At 46.5% G+C, this 22,092-nt stretch overlaps 1 protein-coding gene across 7 annotated transcripts in view; it reads right to left on the bottom strand.

The window, feature by feature from the left end:
- The window catches only part of TIAM2 (TIAM Rac1 associated GEF 2), a 237,974-nt gene that overhangs the window by 35,639 nt on the left and 180,243 nt on the right, over window positions 1-22,092 (bottom strand). For all 7 annotated transcript variants that reach the window (XM_043888332.1, XM_043888330.1, XM_043888336.1 and 4 more), the window contains one exon: window positions 9,471-9,574. In XM_043888332.1, the coding sequence (XP_043744267.1) occupies window positions 9,471-9,574 (104 nt within the window). The remainder of the gene's footprint in view (window positions 1-9,470; window positions 9,575-22,092) is intronic.

Raw genomic sequence — 22,092 nt, 5'->3', positions numbered from 1 at the left:
ACAAGTGATGAAAGGCACCAAAAAGCACTGAGAATCAAATACACTGTCCCTGACCCAGCACAATCAGACTGTTCATTCAACCACCATCTCCACGTACACACAAGTGAAGGACTAGCTCAGAGCTCTCAACAAGAGCTAACAGCCAAGAGCACCTTTGTGAAGGAGATTTTAGTAAAAGGATGAAAAAGCAATGTGATGATACCCCCATTCCTGGGAGATATTAAAGTCAAAATTAGATGATAATTGCGGCTGCTACTCCTTCAAAAGGAAGGGAAAGAGAACGCAGCAGTTGAGACCAGCTCCCGTGCTGATGTGGAAGCTGCCGGGGTGATGTTCTCGAAAGAGACACACACGAGTTGCCTGACCCCCCCAAACTACGCATGTAAACCACTGCCTCCTTGCCCCTCAAGACAGCTGTTCATTTTACAAAAATGAGTTTCACACAATTCTGCTTTGGAATCAAAATTTAAATGCATGTTCCCCCACCCCCCAACATCACTGTTTTTCCCCACTAATTACAGAAAATAAAACTTCTTGAAATGCTCCGACACCCAGCATACGATGCTACAGCTGGTGGGCATCTAGGGACGTCCACCCACCACCATCAACGTTGCCTCCTCGTCTCAACCTAGAGATGCGTGCCACCCAGAGAGGGGCGGTCATTCATCCGACGCTCCTCAGTCTCTTAACCCACTCAAAGACTAGCGCACCGAGAGCCCGCCCCACACAACCGATCAGGCTTGAAGACGAAAACAGAGTTTAAGTGCTACCTTGACACAAACACAGAGCTTGTCTTACTTAGGGTACTTGATACTTGACTCTGTAATGTCCACCGCATTAAGTCAAGACAGAAGCCAGATGACTCAGATGTTCACTCCAAGGGCTTCCCTGGTAGCTCAGCAGTAAAGAACCAGTCTGCCATGCAGGAGATATAGGTTCGATCCCTGGTCTGGGAAGATTCCACGTGCTGTGGGACAATTAAGGCCACGGGCCGCAACTAGTGAAGCCGGAGCGCCCTAGAGCCGGTGCTCCACAGCAAGAGAAGCCACCGCAGTAAGAAGCCCGCACCCCACAACGAACAGTAGCCCCTCTTACTGTAACTAGAGGAGAGCCCGAGCAGCCATGGAGACACCAAATAAATCAATACATAGAATCACAAACCCAGAGTTCATCAATTCCTAAGGGGAGAATCCACAGATAAACGTGGTAAGATCAAGGAGCTCCCTGGAATCATGGGTGACTTTTTACATACGTACCTGCGCAGTTTTCTGAGGGCCTATAGCTTTCAGAAGATTCTCCAATGGTCTGCTCTAAATAATTTCCTAAACAAAGTAAGAGAGGGAAAGCCTAGAGCGGATACGGGAATAAAATCTCTGACCATCCCCCCACCTTCACTTACCATTACCTTAAATAACATCAATAAGTGTGTGCAAGACCATAAATCCCCAATATTCAGTCTGAGTGGGTTCTTCTAAAACTTATTTTTCTTTTAAGCAGCTTTCTGTCTTCATGAGATGAAAAGGCTGTCAAGCAGAAGACCGCTTTAGATCACATGTTTGGACAGAAAGACAGACCGGGATGGGTGTCAGGGACTACAGACGCCCGGAGCCAGAATGGGCCGCCAAGGTGGACAGATCCGCCTCTCAGCTGCGCAGACACAGGCATGAGATGACTGGTCCGAGGCCAAAGGGACTTCAGTGTGAGACCACCCCACGCCCAGCAGGCTTCCGCTGAGAATGCACGAGCGCCCCCCAGGGGTGTTTATGGAGGTGAGGGGTTGGCCTGAGAAACCCAGACTCCCTCCCTTCTGCTCTCCAAACAGTCTCCATAACTCCTTGTCCAATCTGGGAGGCCGAGAAAGAAAGTAAAGATGGAGAAAAGTAGCTAAACGCCAAAGAGGACGAGGCTGGGAGCTAGAGGGAGGCTACCACTGCTACAACATCTCCCACGGCCGTATCCAAAAGCGCATGGCCCCTCCTCAACACCGGGAACTTGCCGCAGCCCTCCTGGACTCGTCCAGGCGCCAGGATCAAGGGAGAGACCTCGAGGAGCGGGCTGAGGGCCCTGTCCGCCCCCGAGGTGGGGGTGGCCGGCGGGCTACTCTGCCTGCCTCGGAAGGACCAACAGAGCCCTCTGCAATCTCCCCATGGAGAGGACGGAAGCAATATCACGGCCCTGCTGTTCCAAAGGGGAGGAGAAGGAAGGAGGTGCCTGGACCAGAATCCAGGATGGCCGGTTGGTCATCGGCCCAAGACCAGGCTGCCCATCCCTGCGGCCACTGTCCTCAGGGTCAACCCCGGGAGGCCGGGCCCTGGGGCGTCTTCCAGTTGCTCTCCTGTGAGTCATCGCCCGCAGTGTGAGGCCGCGTGTGTCACCACCCCGTCAGCCCGTGGATCCAGAGCCACAGCCTGCTAGCAGGCCCGACGGCACAGCCCGCCCGCGGGTGACTCAGCCGCCGCCGCCCCGGGCCCCTCTCCTCTCCTCTTCCTTGTGCGACTCTGCAGATGCCTCACCATGACACCTTTTCCTTCTTTCCAGAAAAAAAAGAAAAACAGGATGGAACGGGAGAGCCTGGAGGGGAGGGAGAAAGCGGGGGACAGAAGCGGGAGGAAGTGGGGGCTGGGGGACAGCAGAGGAGCGAAGGGAGGCCCAGAGGGAAACTGAGTCAGAGCGCCCACAGGAATGCCCCCAACAACGCCAGGGCTCAAGGGGGAGCGGCTGGGGGAGCCCTGCACCTGCAGCTCTGCTGGGGCTCAGGGGCCGGGGTCCCCACCTCACAGATGGAACCAGGAGAGCAGGGGTGGCCCCAGGCCTCCCTGAGCTGAGACCCCCATCTCTGGGGGCCCCACACGCCCTGCTGCCTGCACGTGGCGCCTCACCTCCCTTGTGAGCACAGGGCCCCGGGCTCACAAAGTTCCCCCCCCAGTCAGCTCGCAGCATCCGATGGGCCCCCACTCTGGCCCAGGTTCCCAGCAGGGGCGTTCGGGCTGCTGGGCATTTGTTGGGCATCCCCCAGCTGGGAGCAGTTCCAGGTGGCCCACAGCTCAGCAGCAGTGACTGCCACTGGCCAAGGGGCTCTGTGCAGGGATGTGTTCCTGATGCAGACCCCTTGAGGACCCCAGCCCACAGCCGCGGGGATGTGAAGGGAGATGCCACCACCAGTGAGATCTCTTTGCCCGCTGGACACACCCTCCTGTCCCAGACTGGGCCAAGCAGCAGCCCGCTCTGGGCACGACGCTGCCGATCTCATGGGCATCATCACTGGGCAATGACCAGTGCCCAAGCATCGCCCCGGCACTAAGATCTGGTTTCCTTTCTTCCTTGCCTTCTCTCCTTTGACACTGTGGGTGGCATCGAACCCGGCGGGACAGAGGGTGTGAATGATCCGCGGCCACAAAGGGGTCAGTGATGTCCTTCCGGCCACTCCCAGCAGAGACTTGGCATCTCCTGGGCGTATCAGCCCGAATGATCAAAGACAGACCAAGAAGAGTAGGGGGCTAATATCCTGATGCTAGGAAAATGGGAAATTCCAAAAAAAAAAAAAAAGAAAACCCAACAAACTACAAAGAGATCAAACGACCTTTCACAAGCCAATGAAAATGAACCCCAGTCATTTCAAACAAGTTCACCAACTTGCCACCAAGTCCCTGCTGAAAGGAAGCAGGTGTTAGAAATGCAGAATGATGTGCTTGAGGACTGATGGGAAACTCCACTCAACTTTGATCCTTCTCAGCCTGAGTCCTCTGTGTCCTCGGCGCCTCCCTCTGCCCTGAAGCGATGCTTCTCTTGCAAAGGGCCAAGAGTCGGCAAGACCCTCTAAGCATTCCACACTCACAGCTCACTCCTGCTAAGGATAAAGGCAAACCTAACATACAACCATTTTTATTCAGTCACTTGAACAACCCTTCAGAAAAGGTCATCAATTCAAAACACTCTACCTAAGAAAATTAAGCTAAAGATGGGCAGGTTCTGTCTCCATGTGGGTGACAAAGAGCTAAGAGGACTCAAGGGCTGAGGCCCTTAGTTCCCCATTCTTTTCCATCTCATGGGACAGCTCAGCAGGCTTTGACCACAGACACTAACTTCAAGAAGACTCGGGAGGCAGCCGAGTGACTAAGTCTTGCATTAGGTGAGTAGAGTGGGAAAGCATTCAGAACATGCAAATATGTGAACCAGTCGGGGAGAAGGACTGCTCGCCCAATAATCCCTCATGTCTGGGCTTCCAGTCATCCATGATCCTTTCTGCAACACAGGTTTGGGACTGCTATTATTTTTACTTACAGATGAAGACACACAGGCTTATTAGAAAGGCTGGGTGCCTTACCTCAGGGTACGCAGGGGTAAAGCCTGGTGGCTCAGGACACAGATTCCAGTTCCCTACCATAAGATGAAGAGTTCTTTCCATTGTACCAGTGCCTGGCTACCTAGAACTGAATCTCTGCAAAAGATAACTGTCTCACTAATCAGACCCCAAGTCATTTCTCAAGGACCAGTTTGCTTCAAAGATGCTACCTCTCTGTTCATCCTCCAGGAATTATGTCAGACGGCATGCATTTTAGACATCAGTGTGTTCAGTTTCTGAAAAAGGATCATGATTATATCACTCTATTGAATAGCAGCCATGTAGAAAGACTATTTATAAATAAGTTCTATTTGTGCTTGACTTTTTAACCAAAGCATCTTACAACCAAGAGATCCTGAAATAACACAGGATACTCAAGAGAAAGGTAACCAAGACATATAATTAAAAATGCTGGAAAACAAACAACGTGACCCACGAATCCTTTTCCTTTAGCTTCTTAGAGATGTAAGCTCTTAAAAGCAAATCATGTGAGAAACTCAAAAGGTTAAGTAAGCTAAATGAGCGAGCAGGCATCAAATACTAAATGCAAGTTAAGATCATGCTGAGTACCAAAACCTAATCATCAATGCATGGCCCTTTTTCTACTTTGAAAAACTAAACAGGCACAATATATCCTAAAGCGATTAAATTGCAAAGAGCACAACATACAGTTGTCAAGGCTCTCTGTCTCCAGATTCTCAAAGCTCGCTGTTCTACCAAAACAACGCCTACAAACTGCAAAAATAATCACTGCCAAAGCTACCCTAGGTGATTACATAAAATTCTTCTAAAAAGCTGAAAAAAAACTGATTTAATCATGAACAACGAAAGTAAAAACGCTGCTTACCTGGTAGAAAACAGGTTTCACCCTTGTGGATTTTCTTTCACAGCCTTAAGCCCAATACAAGTATGCACAACGCGCCAAGAAAATTTGACAAAGCCTAAAATTATTTACTGTCTTCAAATTCTCCTTCTCTCTTTTCAAACATCTTTTACAGAGCAAATATTCAAAATTTCCCTAGGACTTTCTGATATCTTTATATTTCAAAACAACAGAACTATTACATCAGATGTCCATTTAGAGACCTATGCAACCCTGGCAAGAGAGAGGACAAATTGACAACGCCACCAAATAACGACTATCTGAGAATTCTCTTATCCTGAGCTATAGAGTGCTTGAAGATTACTGCCAGGATCCCTTCTGGAAAAAAAGGCTGATCTTCTCTGCCTAACAGCCTTGAGACATTTCAGAGTAAAAATCAACTTTCAAGACAGAGAAAAGAAAACCATGCACCACGCACGCCTGTGTTTGGATCTGGAATCCACATCCCTGAGAATCAGATCCCTCGGTTTACTTACGTGCCGTACATAGACAGGAAAAGTTCAGGGAAATCTGCTCCCTCTGGGAGCAACGATTCCATCTACAGTCGGCTGTTGGGAAGTGAGTATGACATGCGTTTGCTCTCACTCTCATCCCCAGGCGGAGGGGGAAAAAAAAATCCCAAACTGCTCTTTCAAGTCACATTCACAAGGGCATCCTAGCGCCACCAAGCTCTTCCTCCAAGGCAGCCCGGGGGGTGGGGATGGCTGCGGATTTCCACCTCACGCCCTGAGCCCGCCGGCTCTGGAAAGGTGCCAGGTCAGGACACATAGGGAGACGCTAGAACCACCAATCACCAGTGCTACGTCTTCCCAGCCAGCTCAGGGGCAGCAAACCACACCAGCAACCCTTCTGGGGACCGCTTTACACACCTCAAGTTCCCAAACAAACCAGAAACTCCTTCAACCCCCTCACCCCCAGAGAAACTGTTTATTCCTTTCAAACTCCCAACTGTTATAATAGTGAGAGCTAATTGCTAACAATACTGGGGGAAAGAATAAAAACAAGGTCCCCACACAGGGGAGGGTGACAGACCACACAAAGAGCCGTGACAGTAATAGGCACCCTTGAGGAGAAAGAAGGCGATCAATTATAACCCATTTGCAGAAATTGCAGGGCTGTCAAAAGCCCTGCTTACAGCTGTGCTTCATCAAGCCAGGCCGCATTTGATTTTCAAGGGAAATTATTCCTTATTCTCAAATCTAGTATACGGTGAGTGAAATACCCCAAACAGCCCAGGTTCAACCGGGATCTTATCTGAACAGAAATTAATGATCCCCAAGAGGGCTGATGGGCCAGCGTGGGAAGCCCAGGAAACAGGGAGGTCTCCCCTCTGGGGACTGACCACCTCCTATGGGCACCAGGGGACATTTCCAGGGCCAGCACACACTGGACACGCACCATCAGACCCCCAGATCACCATTTGAAAAACAGACAAGCGTTGCTTTTAGATGTCACCCACTGTTTCCTAGGCGGCTAACAATAAGAACAGAAATTTTATTTTTTAATTCTGCAGCTCAACACTTCCTTTTCACTACCATCCATCACAGTGATCACTTCTGATGATCACAGATTCTTCTTTGCCAAGGAACAAAGAATATGTAAACTCAGTAGCTGCAATGCATTTGCTTGAATGTTTTTAAAATGTACTGACATCCATTATTATTGGTAGATCTCTTCAGATTTGAAAAAGATGAGATGATAACTGCTCTAGACTTGAGAGGAATTTGACAGCAAGTGCTTAACATGCTAATATTCTTTTTTAATATTTCTTTCTTCTGTATTCCTTGGCATTCCTTTGCTTTATCCTTTAATCATTTTAGCAGTGAAAATGAGCTCAGAGGGCTCCAATTTTGAGCTCAACTGCATCCTTCATTCCTCTTCTAAATTTCTAACGGATGCCCCAATGTTCATTTTATAAACCTTTGCTTAGTTATGCTAACTACTGTTAAGTAACAGAAATGGAAATAGCCTCAACATGGTAACTTTCTGCAGATTTATTTCACTGAATCGTAACATAAAACTTGGAAAAGCATTTCCTTCTTAAGAACTTTGACTTGGAACTCAAACAGACCATGGCAGAGAGGAAACCATTATCCCCGATGGCATTCATGACCCTCCCCCACCCCCAAGCTGCCACCATATGCCAGTGCCCCCAGGCACAGGATCTTAGACAGCCCAGCTTCTTGAGGGTTTCCTTAGCATTTGCCTTGTTTAAAAAATTTAAGAGAGATTTCCCTAGAGGTACAACGGATGAGAATCTGTCTGCCAACGCAGGGGACACAGGTTCGATCCCTGGTCTGGGAAGATTCTACATGCCATGGAAAACTGAGCCCCTGTGCTGCTACTACTTAAGCCCATGCGCCTAGAGCCCCGGCTCTGCAACAAGAAGCCACTGCAAGGATAAACCCACTCACCACAATAAAGTGTAGCCCCTACTTGCCACAACTAGAGAAAGCCTACGTGCAGCAACCAAGACACAGCACAACCAAGTGTAAATTAACTTTTCTTTAAATTTAAGACAATGCAGTCCAAACACATCCATTTGATGCTGTAGGATCCACTGCTTCGTTCACACACACACACACAATGAATTTGAGCTATAACACTGGGTTCCCAAAAGTAAATAACCAACCAGAGTTGGAACAGAGCAGAAAGACGAAAAATCCGTATGACTTCAGTTTAGTAAAAGAAATTGCCTCCTGGGTATAACCAGACCAGTGAAAGCAGCTGAGTAATTGGTTTGCATGAGGAATTGGGAAGAAAGAGAAGGGAGATTTTGGAGGAAGTGGATAGGGAATGGGGTGGGATGAGAAACAAAAACAGGGAAGAGAGGTAAGGACCAGGTGTCAGCAGCCACTAGAATCGGCCCTGAAACTGGCAAGCTCTAACCCCATCCCCTCTGCCCCAAACCGAAGGCCACCAGTCACCTGAGGCTGTACCACTGGCCATGACCAAGGCACCAGCTCCTGGTAGCATTAGTTTAAGCCCAACTGGGGTGTAACCAGGCTGTAAGTCTTATTCAAATGCCTGTGATGGTTTATATTTCCTCCATTCTTGCTTTGTATTTAAGATGAAAGCAAGAGCGAGAAACCATGAATAATCTCAAGGTCGGTTAAAACTGGACTCTGAACTAAAAGACATCATGTCAGACGGACCATTCCTGAAAGGAGAGCTGACTAAGAACAGTTAAAAATGCAGGAAAGGAATGTGACAAGCGTTGGTGAGGATGTGCAGAAATCGGAGCCATTATACATTGCTGGTGGGAATGGGAAACGGGTACAGAGTGGTCTGGGCACGACAGTCGGACTGTTCTGCAGAAAGCTAAACACAGAATTACCACATGACCCAGCAATTCCACTCAGAGTGGTGGACCCAAAAGAAGTGAAAACAAGCTTTGAGACAGACATTTGTATGGCAGTGTCACCGCAGCATTACTCACAACAGCCAAACGGTCGAAACAAGCCACGTTCCCATCAGTAGATGAGTGGATAAACAAGACGTAGTATATACATACAATGGAACATCAATCGGCCATAAAAGGAGAAACGTCCTGATACGGGCTACCACACAGAGGAACCCCAAAAACATCACGCAGAAACAGAAGGACAAATCTTCTACAACCACACTTCTATGCGGTAACCAGAATAGGCAAATGAGAAAGTATAATGGGGGTTACCATGGGACCAGTGAGTGGGATGAATAGGTAGTTATTGTCTAACAGGTCGAGGGTTTCTACCAGGCAGGATGAAAAAGACCTGGAAATGGTGATGGCTTACACAAAACTGTGAATGCACTTAATGCCACTGACACACACTCCAAAATGGCGACAACGGGAAACTGTATGTTTCGTGTATTTTACCACAACGAAAAGACAACACCCTTAAAATAATCTTCAGCAAAATAAAAGTAGTAAAGGAAAATTTTTGTAATTTTTTGTGACCTTCAGAATGCCTGAACACAGATTCTCCTTGTCAAACCACCCTAATGCATGAACGGCCACATTTGCCCAGCTCTTCAGTGGGATGTCAGAGGTCATACAGGAGGTCGGGCCAGAGTCAAGGGTGCCTACTAGAACTGCACTTTCAATAAAGAAGAAAACTATTTTCTTAAAAAAAAAAAAAAATGTGTTGGCCATTGGACCCAGGGGTAGGATAACTCCATCTTTTTTTCCCCCACCTCAGGTGCAGGCAGGAATTAACACTTGCCTGCTAATGTCCTTCTTTAAGATTTGGGACAGAGTCTTACCCTGAATGTCTGCTCCTTCTTCTCCCTGTGGGAAACCTGATCCAGTGTGCCATCAGTCTGACTCCTTTTCAGGCCAGTTGTGACATCAGGGACGTTGCTGAAATCTGCGTGAAAAGTGACAAAAACATAGGCGAGTTTGGCCATCTGTACAGAATAGTAGTGATGAGCTTAAAGGCTCAGACAGAGAAAGAGAGTAAAAGAAAAAAGTAAAACCTAGAAGGCAGGATATCATGGTCCTCAGTGATACAGTAGTTAGCATATGCACAGCTGGGCTTCTGAAATAGACCTGGGCCCTGGCTAATGGAAGCAGCAACATCTGACTGACTGGTCAGAGAAGGCCAGTGACCAAGCAAAACAATAACTCAAATGCCTGGCAGATTTTGTCAAACTCGACTGTTGTGCAAACTTCACTAAGTACTTTATATAAAGTGTTGGTTACTTCCCTTTCTTTATTTTTGGCTAGGTGATGATAAAGGATAACTGGGCAAACCAGGGATGTAACACCATAGATTCTTATTACAACCCACAACTTGCTCATTTGCAAGCATAATTGTTCTTTTTCTGGCGTGAACCACAATTGCAATGTAAATTGAAAGTCCCAAGAGGAACAGCAAACCTTGTTAACTTCCAGAATTAGGGTTAAGAAATAATATAAAGGGTTGGGTTAAGAAATGATATAAAAGGTTAAGTAAAGCAAGTGGTTTTCCAATCTTCATTTATACATGTACACTATTTTCAATAGTTCTTTCCAGGGGTCCTCAAATTAAACTCAAGAAAGATGAAATGACCAGCTTCTACCAAAACCACACACAAGTTTTCATTCTAATTTTTGTATTTAGTAGACTTTCCCCTCAAGTAGGCAAACCAGATGGTTTCTGATTCCAGTCAACTATAACAAGTCATCAAACTCATACCTGTCTGAGTTGATCTAGGCAGAAAAGACAGCAATAGACAGTGGCAAACCATCCAGCATGCAGGGGGCAAGGACAGTGGTTGCTAGTAGACCTTTAGAAGCTATGGGAGCCCTAGGAGGTTGATGGACCTCTTGGACAGAAATGCTGGTCCATGATCCAGGTTGATATTACCGATCACTGCACAAGAGGAGACCTAAAGAAAATGTCTTAATGGTCTACAGAATTCTAGGGCTCTTATTTCTTCTTCCTTTTACTTCTTCCAACACCCTGACCCCACCCAGTAAAGGACCACATTGTCTAAACCACACTTCATTGTTGTTGGCTGTAGAGTAAGTTAGCCCCATAACACAGTGCTGATCACAAAAGCATGAGACATCCCTGGGCAAATTTCAGGAAGAAACGACAGATGGGGATACCAAACTCACCTCTCCAGGCCCCTAACACCACACCAGAGAACAGTCCACTCGCCAACAAGCTGACCACATGAGAAGCAAGGTCAGACTCTAAACCAAAAGTGATGCACCACTGTTCCTCCACCACTGAGGCTGCTACATGCACCTCTGTGTAAAGAAGACCGACCAACAGAAAACAGGCCACATTCCTCCTGTATTCAGCACAAACGCACCTCTCCATCCATGCATTCAACACGCACTTTTTGAAAACGGGCTCTTTTCCAGGCACTGTGCAAGGTGCTGGGGACACAAAGATGATGAGACGCAGTCCCTGCTCTCAGGATGTGCTTCTGGTGAGGGAGGGGGAGACAGAAATGTAAGCACAGCAAACTACCAGAGATGACGTGAGAAGAAGCCACACAGGGCTGAGTAGGGCCACTCTGGGAGGAAGTTAATTCTCCCTGGGGCCCTAACAGCCTTCAGAGCAAAGCAGGTACTTCAGCAAAGTCTTAAGTGGGGGATAGTGGGGGCGGGGGAGGGGAAGGTAGCCCAAGGGTGGAGGAATTGATGGAAGGCAGGACTTGGGCAGAAAAACAGGCCAGAAAGTCACAGCAACAGAGACGGAACGAGGAGGAAGGATCCAAATGAATGCAGAATAGCATGAACACAGGGAAGTCAAGTGAACACAGAGGGTCTGCACAGGTCAACTCCACGGGTCTCCTCTTCGCCACCTATTTCACATAAGGAGATGCAGACAAGGCAGGCATGAAGGCAGAGTGTGGCTTTCATGTCTCAGGTGACAGGGTGGTTGGGACAGAAGTGGGCATCCCAACATTGGCTTTGCCAGAGCTGAATCTGAGATGCACAGGGACCATCCAATGCAACACATCCAGGTGTCCAGTAGTGAAAGAAAGGTCTGCACAGGAATATGGCTTTGGAGCCAACATCATGCACTTGGCCATGAAACCACGGGGATGGACGGTGCTCCCCAGGGAGAATGTGCAGACTGGTACAAGAACAGGACCAAGGAGAGAACCCTGGAACCGTCAAGGGACTGTGCACAGCAGAGGAGAACTCTCTTTAGAGAGAAGTCACAGAGAAGTACAAGGGAATCAAGAGCAATGTCACAGATGCCATGTGATAAAAAAGTACATTACCTAGGCAACAGAGTCAAATTTGCTTTATTTCTGCCTTTATTTTAAAAAGAAAAAGCTCCAATATTTCCAAAGAGTTGTATTAAATACAAGAAACAGGACATGCAGTCAACGCATTTATCCGTGAAGACGATTTCTATGGCACCTACTTTGTGTCAGGTATGCACTAAGTTCTGGGGACACAAAAATGAAGGTGACCTCAAGTCCCCTGAAGATCTCAGAGACATCATGGCCACAAGGAGCCGTGGAGCCCGGAGGCGCCAGATGGATGCTGGAGAAAATAACATGGCTGATGTCAAAAGCGGGTGCCAAGTTTGAGTTCTGAGTCATCTCTTCAATATATTCACAAAATTTTGGAACTTAGATGCTGGAAACTCCCAGAACCACCTTTTATCTCTTACAAAGGCAAAGTGCTTACCTGCTAACGGCACATATCTCATGCCCTTCCTCTCCAAACCTTGCCCATCCCAGGACGAAAGGCTTTACTATGAATCAGAGAGGTGCCGCTTAATTGTATGGAGCCCCTGGGTGCAGCTGGCATCCTCTCTGAGGCAGGACCTGGACAGGAGAGGTCATAGGATCCAGTTCCCACCAAGGCTGGACCCTGGGATCCAAGAGGAGGACACAGTTCTGCCAAGATAGGAAGTCTCAGAGCTGTTCCGCTGCCCAAATTGCAAGAGGGTAACTGGTATCTGGATCCACAGAATCTCTGGGATAACTGACTCCTTCTCCAGCCCCCCAACAGTGCACCTGTTCTGTCCTGGAGGTGACAAAGCATGAGGAAGCCCAGTTTGACAGTGTCCTCGACCTTGGATCTGGGTCCAGGAGCCTCAGATTTCAACTGAACCGGCGTCCCTGTCTGTAAAAAAGTAGCGTGCCCTTGGTGTTCTGACTAGAGGAGAAATGAGAACAAAGCAGGTTCTGGAAGAAGAGCAGACTGGCTAAAAAGAAGTGTAGGCCGACACAATTCTAACGCTTATTTACAAAGCGGTTTTAAACAGGCGCCGCGCTGACATCCTGTCCTGGGTGCCAAACGCCTATGTAGAGCCCCACTTACACTCTGCCCACAGCCTGAGCACCAGCTGCTAAAGTGAGTAAATATATATCCTTCCCCTCCCGGCCAAAAACAGGCTCCCCACCTTGGGAGAGCCTCTGTGTGGTCCTGTCCCCTCGACACGTGTTGGGCCACTGGATCCCTATCACAGATCACCAGGCACGTGCTTCCCGCCCACCCCAGGCTCTGCCGCTGCAGAAGATGTTCAGACGCACTGCATAAGAGTCCTTAGCCAATGCAGTTGTAAATAATGAAAAATAACCAAGTTGCATATTTAAGTCAAGACATCTATTTATAACCTTATTCCCTGTGGAAATGAACAATTTGGGGTGAGGTCTAACAATTTGAAATATCTAACATTTGGTGCTGGAGAACCCTCTTGAGAGTCCCTTGGACAGCAAGGAGATCAAACCAGTCAATCCTAAAGGAAATCGACCCTGACCATTCATTGGAAGGACTGATGCTAAAGCTCCAATTCTTTGGCCACCTGATGAGAAGGAGCCGACTCATTGAAAAAGACCCTGATGCTGGGAAAGATTGAGGGCAGGAGGAGAAGGGGACGACAGAGGATGAGATGGTTGGATGGCATCACTGACTGAATGGACGTGAGTTTGTGCAAATTCTGGGAGATAGTGAAGGACAGAGAAGCTTGGCGTGCTGCAGTCCATGGGGTCACCAAGAGTCAAGACATGACTTGGCGACTAAACAACATCATCTAACTGGCTGACATGAGCTTCTGCTCAGCGGTGAGCAGCGATGTCTCAAGTCTTAGGCTCCATTCCTCCATGTGGACGAGTTCCATTTATTTATTCCCTGGTCAGATGGGCACTGAGCAGTGCACACTCATGGGTACCAGGTCCTAGGTCAGGTGTGGCACACGAGACCAGCCTCAGACATCTCTCCCCTTTAAAAACAAATGATTTTGGAGAGTAATGACATCCTGAGCAGGCTGTACTAGGAGTTGACTGTCCCCTGCTTTCTTGCACACTCTATCGTTTCTGTGGGGGAGACCGAGGGAAACATGGGACTCCAGGTGTGAGACCCATGGAAACTCAGTGTCTTCCAGTTCTGAGCATCAGTACAGACCCCACAGCTATCCCAGTCAACCAAGTAACTGGCAACCCCAAACTCTTTATAATGAAGGGCAAAAACCTGTGCTCAATAACATCCTGGGGATCAACTTAAAATCAGAAATGTTAGGGCTTCCCTGGGGGGCTCAATGGTGAAAAGTCCACCTGCCAGTGCAGGAGACATGGGTTTGATCCCTGGTCCAGGAAGATTCCACATGCCACGGAGCAACTAAGCCCATGTACCGCAACTACTGAGCCTGCGGTCTGGAGTCCGAGAACCACAACGACCGAGCCCACATCTGCAGCTACTGGAGCCTGAACGCTCTCGAGCCTGTGCCCCACAACAAGAGAAGACACAGCCATGAGAAGCCCCCGCTTGTAACGTGAATTCCAAGTTAATGCTTACATCACATCCAAAGCGAGTTGAACACAGTTAATATGCAGCAGTGTGCGCGTGGCCATTCATTTCCCCTGGGCCCATAAGAAGCAACAGGCTATCCAGGTACTAACTCTGATGTGCCAAAGGGGTCTCTCAGGAAACGGGGGGCCTGGGAATCTTGGGGGGGTGGTCCCTGCCAATCTCGCCTGCTGCTTACCCCTCCCTAGGAACCTTCACTCTGCTCAGCCGGCAACCAGGATGTCGGCTCATATGACTGATGCCTCCCCACCAGCCTGGTCTTGCCGGCTGCCTCCTCCTCACCCAACCAGGCAACAAGTTCCTGCCAGTCTCCGACACCCACCCAGGTGGCTGTCAGCAGCGCCCAGAGACACCAGGCGGCTCCCGGCTATAGGAGGGTGGGCGAGGTGCTCTGCCCGGGCCTCAGCTGGTTCCCAGAAAAGAGAGATCCAGAAAGTCTGAGCAGGCCTCCTGCGTACTCAGGAACAGCAACTCTAAGAGGAATCGAGTTAAAAACTCAGTATTATATCAACCCCAAGGCCAAAAATAAACTCACATGAGGGGAGAACATTTGCTTTCCCCTGTTTAATACAGTAAGACTTAAAAAAAAAAAAAAGAAACGATGGTAGTCATAGCATCAGGACAAGCTCTGCTTCGGTTTGTGGGCAGAGGAGTGATTTGAAGGAGATTGAAAGGATAACCAATGAGAATGGAATTATTTCGAAACTGCGCTTTTTGTGCTTGAAAGCCTATTATACACTGATTCTCATTTCTCAAGCTCCCAAGGCCCCCTTTTGATAATACATACTTTTACTATATTGAAATAAAATTCTCTAACATAGGCTACCCCCACACTTAATTTCACAAAAAAAATAATACATGCCTTAACAGTAACATAAGAAGGAATTCCCTGGTGGCTCAGGGGTTAGGACTCTGAGCTTTCACTGCCCAAGGGTGTGGGTTCAATTCCTGGTCAGGGACTAAGATCCCAGAAGCTACTCAGCAAGGCCAATAATAACAACAACAACAAAGGAACTTCCCTGGTGGCCCAGTGGTTAAGAATCTTCCTTCCAACGCAGGGAATGCAGGTCCGATCGCTGCTTGGGAAACTAATATCCTGTGTGTGTGTGTGTGCGCGCGCATGCTAAGTCGTGTGTGTGTGTGTGTGTGTGTGCGCATGCTAAGTCCTGTGTGTGTGTGTGTATGCATGCTAAGTCACTTTAGTTGCATCCAGCTCTTTGTGACCCCATGGACTACAGCCCACCAGGCTCCTCTATCCATGGGATTCTCTAGGCAAGAATACTAGAGTGCTTTGCCATGTCCTCCTCCAGGGGATCGTCCCGATCCAGCGATGGAACCTGCATCTCTTATGTCTCCTGCATTGGCAAGTGGGTTCTTTACCACGAGCAACACCTGGGAAGCCCAAGGTCCCACATGCCATAGGGCAATTAAGCCCCTGTGCCATCCAGTGCAGTAAAAAAAAAAAAAAAAAAAAAAAATCCACCACAAGGGAAAAAAATTAATGGAAAGTAACATAATTTTGTTTAAACACATGTCTCAATATGTAAATGCTTGGACACAACCATTCCAGCAGCTGTGATGAAGCTGTGAGAAGCCTGCCCACAGAGATTCACAGGGAACATCTCCACTTCATCAAAGATCGATGGTGGCATGTCTTGGTGGAGGTTTAAATGCCTATAGGGCACTGCCAACTAGATTCCCCTAGCTGTGGCATGGAGGTTTAGTTGCCCCATGGCACGTAGGACCTTGGGCTTCCTAGGCAGTGCTAGTGGTAAAGAACCCACTTGTCAATGCAGGAGACATAAGAGACGGAGGTTCCATCCTTGGGTCGGGAAGATCCCCTGCAGGAGGGCATGGCAAACCACTCCAGTATTCTTGCCTGGAGAATCCCATGGACCTGATTTTTCCAAGCGGGCAAAAACTCTTGACAAAGTTCTGAACAAAACAAAGGTCAAACTTCCCTTGATGTACTGAGGTGTTGCACCCCTAGAAAATTCAAAGTACTCACAGTACCCTGTAGCTGTGGGGAAGAAATAATTTGTGTCCATTTGTAAAATGGACATGGTTTGGGTGCTTCTTACCATGTGGATGTCCAGGAGCACGTCTCTGCAGAGGAAGGGACGGATCTGACCAGGCAGGACATCCTGTACCACGGCCCCAAGCAGCAAAAACCACCCTCCCCCAGTTCATATGAAAACCAAAAACAGACCCATAAGCTTGCAAAATGTCACTGATGGGCAGTGCCTTGATGGCTGAGAACTGTCCCTGCCTCTCTGTGGCCAGGACTTCAACTTCACCTCTGGGAGGGTCAGTGACAGCAGAGAATACCACCTATACCAAAAAGCACACAGTCCACAGCCAGGGCAAAGCAATGCTAGCTCCTCACTTCCTTAATAAAGAGGAAACACACTCACTAGAGCAATTTAAAGGACAGCACTCTGATCAATAGTGTAGACTATTTAACTGGGATTTTTACCTTGGGATCAAAAATGTCTTATCTGATTAATCATTAGCCCTTCGACTTGCTCTGAGTTGAAAACTACAGAACGATAAGCTTCTATGAAGATGATGGAAAGAAAAGTCTAAAAAATAATATCAAAGAAGTTACAAGTAAATAATAAATGGTTTAATCAAGTTTTCAACCACATAATCTCCTGTGGCATGAAAGCTGTACATCCTTAACATTTAACAGTTTTATCTCTACGTTCACCCCTCAGTATCAGAGCGGGGCCAGTTCTAGGACCCTCAGGGAAATCAAATTCGAGGATGTTCAAGTCCTTTCAGCACAGAATAGTATTTTCCATCCATGGTTGATTAAAGCCGAGGATGCAGAACTTACAAATAAAGAGGGCCAACTGTAGTTACGTTCAGGTAACACAATTTGGTCTCCAGTCACACTATCCATGATGTGCTCACTCTTGTCAGATATACAGCTTGGATAAATTATATTCTTAATCAGTTTATTCAGTTTCTCAGAATTTCTACTCTGTAATTTCATAAATGAACAGTTTATAAAGAACCAAAGAATTTTACATCTGAAACGAATCTTAGAAAGTATCCAATTCCTTCATCTTATCCTGTATCTTGTTATTTAAAACACCATGAGTGCCTGCCATTTTAATAAAAGGTAAAGATTTTGGTAAATGAAGGCTGCCAGTAGAAGGAAAGAGCATTTTGTAAATTCAAAATTACAATATTTTTTCAGATCTCCAAGCTTCCACCCACTATATAAAATTCTAAACTAATGTTTTCAACACACATTGAGCATTGACTTCATTTGCACAGAAAAGCTTAACATCTCTCAATTTTTAATTTCAACTTGCAAGCTTTGCATACCATTGATCATTTTTAATTAAGTCAGATTTCCCTACATTTTGCTCATGCTTTTACTTAAAAATGCAATGGTTTGTGACATCTTTCATTAATGATATTGGCTGTGCACTGTCATCCGGGCAAATATTAATCATCATTGATCAGTGAAAGACAATGAAATCAAACCATTTAAATGAAAAAACAGAAGGACTATTCCGTAAGAGAAAAAAATAGCTATATTTGTTGACTACATTCAAAAGCTGGTCAAGTCCTAATCTGCACCATTAACAAACAGATCACTATTACTTTATGTTCTTCTGACAAAGATAAAAACTAATCTACTTTTCAGAAGTTATCTGGGACTCTACATTTCTTTATTGTTATTATTCTTGTGTCAAGGAAATTCAAGGCAGCAGTTTGAATATCATTAAGCTTGTAGAGAAGCAAATGCTATCATTATAGAAATGCCATCCAGAAAGATGCAATTTCACAAATCTTCCAAGTGGACTTGACCTCAGGTCATTCCAATTGGTGACGTTCTTGACAATGCAAGGTCTCTGGTGATAAACAGAGAGAAGTAAATACTGGTACTAAATGTTTCTTAATAGCAGGCTGCCATGATTTGATCCACTTATTTTGTGATAAATATTCTCAGCATCTGAAAGGACATTTAGAGGAACAGGACCGTGGCGGGTGTTTCCAAGGCATGCATGTGTTGCAGGCCACCTCCATGCACATTACAATGGGGTGGCTTCGGAGGCCTTCCCGGAGGAGGGGGAAGGAACACAGGTGCACCCATGTTCTGGTGCTCCAGGAGGCTATGGCTGTGCTGGCCGGGGGGTGGCTTCCACGCTTCCATGGTACATTATCCGGGTCCCTGATGGGAAGTCCAAAGTCCATGGCAACAGGATCTTCAGCCCAAGTTTTTGTTCCACCAGAACCTGATCTCTGAAGAGCTGGGAGGACCATCCCCAGATGTTCCAGTTATATTCAGGGGCATGTAACAGCCACCACTGCATTTCTGATACTTAAAGAACTTTGATAAAGAAGTAAGTAAATTCAAAACCCTTACAAGCTATTTAGCTAGAATTCTATTCAAGACCCTGAGGACTTCCCTGATGGTCCAGTGATTAAGAAGTCACCTGCCAAGGCAGGTAACAGGGACCTGATCTCTAGTCCAGGGAGATTCCACATGACATGGGGCAACAAAGCCCACGTGCCCTACAGTTACGAAGCCTGAGCGCCCTAGAGCCTGTGCTCTGCGACCAGAGACGCCACCGCGGTGAGGAGCCCGAGCAGCTGGAGAGTAGCCCCCACTTGCTGCGACCAGAAAAGCCCACGCGAAGCAGTGAAGACCCAGGAAAGCCACAATAAATAATTTAAAAACTAAAGACCCTGAAGAAGAATCCTAACAACAAATTACTCACAAGTTTCTACTGGGGGATGTGCTATAAGAAAAAGGAAACCTGAAGACCACCTCCTACTGTACTGTGGGATTAAAGAGGGTTTAAAAAGAGCATTATTCAGCCATAGAAAGGATGAATGAATGAAGTACTGCTTCATGCAACAACATGGATAAAGCTAGAAACATCATGCTAAACAAAAGGCAGACACAACAGGCTACATATTGTACAATTCCATTTCTGTGAAACAGCAGAACAGGCAAGTTCACGGAAACAGAAAGCAGAGGAGCAATTGTCAGGGGCTGGGAGGAGCAGAAAGGAGGGGAGACTGCTGATGGGCACAAGGGTTTTTCTTCTTTCCTTTTTTTTTTTTTAATTGTGGTGATGAAAATATTCTGGATCTAGATAGTGGTGACAGTTGCAGAACTTTGTCAGTATACTAAAAACCACTGATTCGTACACTTTCAGAGGTGACTTTTATGGTATGTGAATTAAACTTAACTTTTTTAAAAGGTAAAGATGTCAGTGCAGATTTTACAGGAGAGAAATTAGTTACAGGAAAACTCCACCATAAGTAGGTTTCAAAGAACTAAGTCACATGAAATATACGATTGCATTGCTGCAAGGTGAATGAAAATCAGTGTGAATTATAGAGAGAGAGAAAGAGAGGGAGGGGGAGAAATAGGAAGGAAGGAAGAAAAGCGTAAGAATAAAGATTAGTAAGATGATTACGAAACCATCGAGCTTTCCTTGCACTGAACAAGCCCCAAATGATCACAGGGCAGTTAATTCCTAATTGCAAGCCCCAGCCCCCAGATAAGAACCCAGATAAGGAGGCAAGGGCCGTTATCAATCCAGTTACATCTAAATTTGCTTTACTGCAAGACACATTATTATTGAGTTTTACTCCATGTGTGTTAATAGAGGCATATTTTAAAGGCCGGGGGCGGGGGGGGGGGGGGGGCGGGGGGAGTGGTTAAAAGCCTGTTCCCCTACATGGAGGAAAAAAACAAGAAGAAACAGTTCTCTCCCAAGGTCATTGACCGTGACCTTGTCCAAGTTACCAGCAACTTAATATGCCTCTGTGCCTTGACTTACCCAGCTGTGAAAGTAAAATGCTAATAACACATCTCTGCTTCATAGGGTGATGTAAGGGGTAATTAGTGCTCTTAAGGTTCTTGGTGATCTTTATATTTGAGACAGCCTGCTATTATGACGAAGCCTTAACAAACACCTTCTCTCCAGCAGTCAAGACCTGATTCTATTTAAAGACATAATTTAATGAGATTTGTTGCAAAACCAAATGGAATGCTTGATCCATTACTTTGCTTTTTTTGCTTCATAAGCTTGTGTAATAAATGCACATTCCTATAGTTGTTTAACTTGGTACTCTAATCATATTAAATAACTGAATTTGAAAAAATGCTAAACTGTCTCATCCAATCCTTCACTTTTAGAGGCATTAGAAGATGAGGAATTAGAATAAAATGCTCAGGGCCAAGCATGAGGGCTGGAGCTGCCCACCCCATGGGGATTGTGGTTCTTTATTTTTGTCTCTTTGCCATCGAACACAATGCTTGGCACATAAACACAATGCATCATCTTAGTGTTCTGGAGGTCAGGAAACTAAACTTGGTCACAGCAGGGCTGTATTCCACCGGGATGTTTAAGGGGAGAGTCTGTTTCCAGGCTTTTCCAGCTTCCAGAAGCCTCCTGCATTCCTTGGCTCAAAAAAAGCTCGCATCACTTCAACCTCTGCTGATGTCCTCACATCTCTGATTCTCACTCTCCACCCGCTCTGTTACAAAGACCCTGTGATGACTTCAGGTCCCTCCAGAAAATCCAGGATAATCCCCCCATCTCCAGACCCTTAACTGAATCACATCTCTGAAGTCCCTTTTTGCCAGGTAAACTCCTTCTGCCATATTCACAGGATCAGGAGGTAGACAGTCCAAGGGGGCCATTATTCTGTCTATCCCAACATGTATGAAGATAATGCAGTAAAAAACCAAGAAGAGAAATATCCCACCATGTCCCCCAACATTTAAGAGTCTCCAGGCCAGGATGAGAAAGACACAAAGGACAGTGATTACCTTTGGGAGAGAAACTGGGTGGCCAAGGACAGGGTGGAAGAAATTTCTCTGACTTGTTTAACTAACATCTAACTAACATCTAACTAACATCTACATGGCCATGACTATGTAGGCACAGTCTACATGACACGGCCAGGCACAGTCTCATTTCCGGCTATTAGTTCATCGAGCCCAGAAAAACAGACTGGACTATTTTAACTTGTTAAAAACTCAGCATAGACAGCATAAGTGACTTGCACAACCAAATCCACATAGTTAATAAATGGGTAAGCCTGGAGTCAGGGCTCGAGCCCAGGTTGTCTGGCTAGTTGCTCTTAACTATCATTTCTATACCGCTTATGGGGACTTACCTATCACAGTTTAACCTTTTATCCTGCTGGAATTTCATACCACACCCATATATTAAAGATCTAAGAAATTAAAGATACAGCCGTGACAAAGCTGTCTCTAGAAGTGAGAGCTAAAAACGAGATGTCCATACTTGGTTCTTCCTGAGTCCAATTCCTTCCTAGGGAAGAATTAAGTCAGGAACATAACTCATCCGCAAAGAAGGGGAACAAAACTGGAAATGCAGACAAGCATCATTTGGCAATCAGTACTCGTAACATCCACAGGAAGGGTCAGACCTTTTTTTCCCCTCGTGTGCAACCGGCTACATAATGTTTCCTCTTTCTGGTAATAGCTAACAGTTTCACAGAACTACTACCTCACAGGCATCTGCCTCACTCTACACGCACAGGTGACTGCATTTGATCCAGTCATTCCAAAGTCTCAAATGGCTATTTTAAAAGTGATGTTAGCTAACAGAAATT

The sequence above is a fragment of the Cervus elaphus genome, chromosome 26 (genome assembly GCF_910594005.1).
Source record: "Cervus elaphus chromosome 26, mCerEla1.1, whole genome shotgun sequence".
Lineage (NCBI taxonomy): Eukaryota > Metazoa > Chordata > Mammalia > Artiodactyla > Cervidae > Cervus > Cervus elaphus.
The sequence above is the reverse complement of the archived record's forward strand: the minus strand, read 5'-3'. Positions and strand labels throughout refer to the sequence as shown.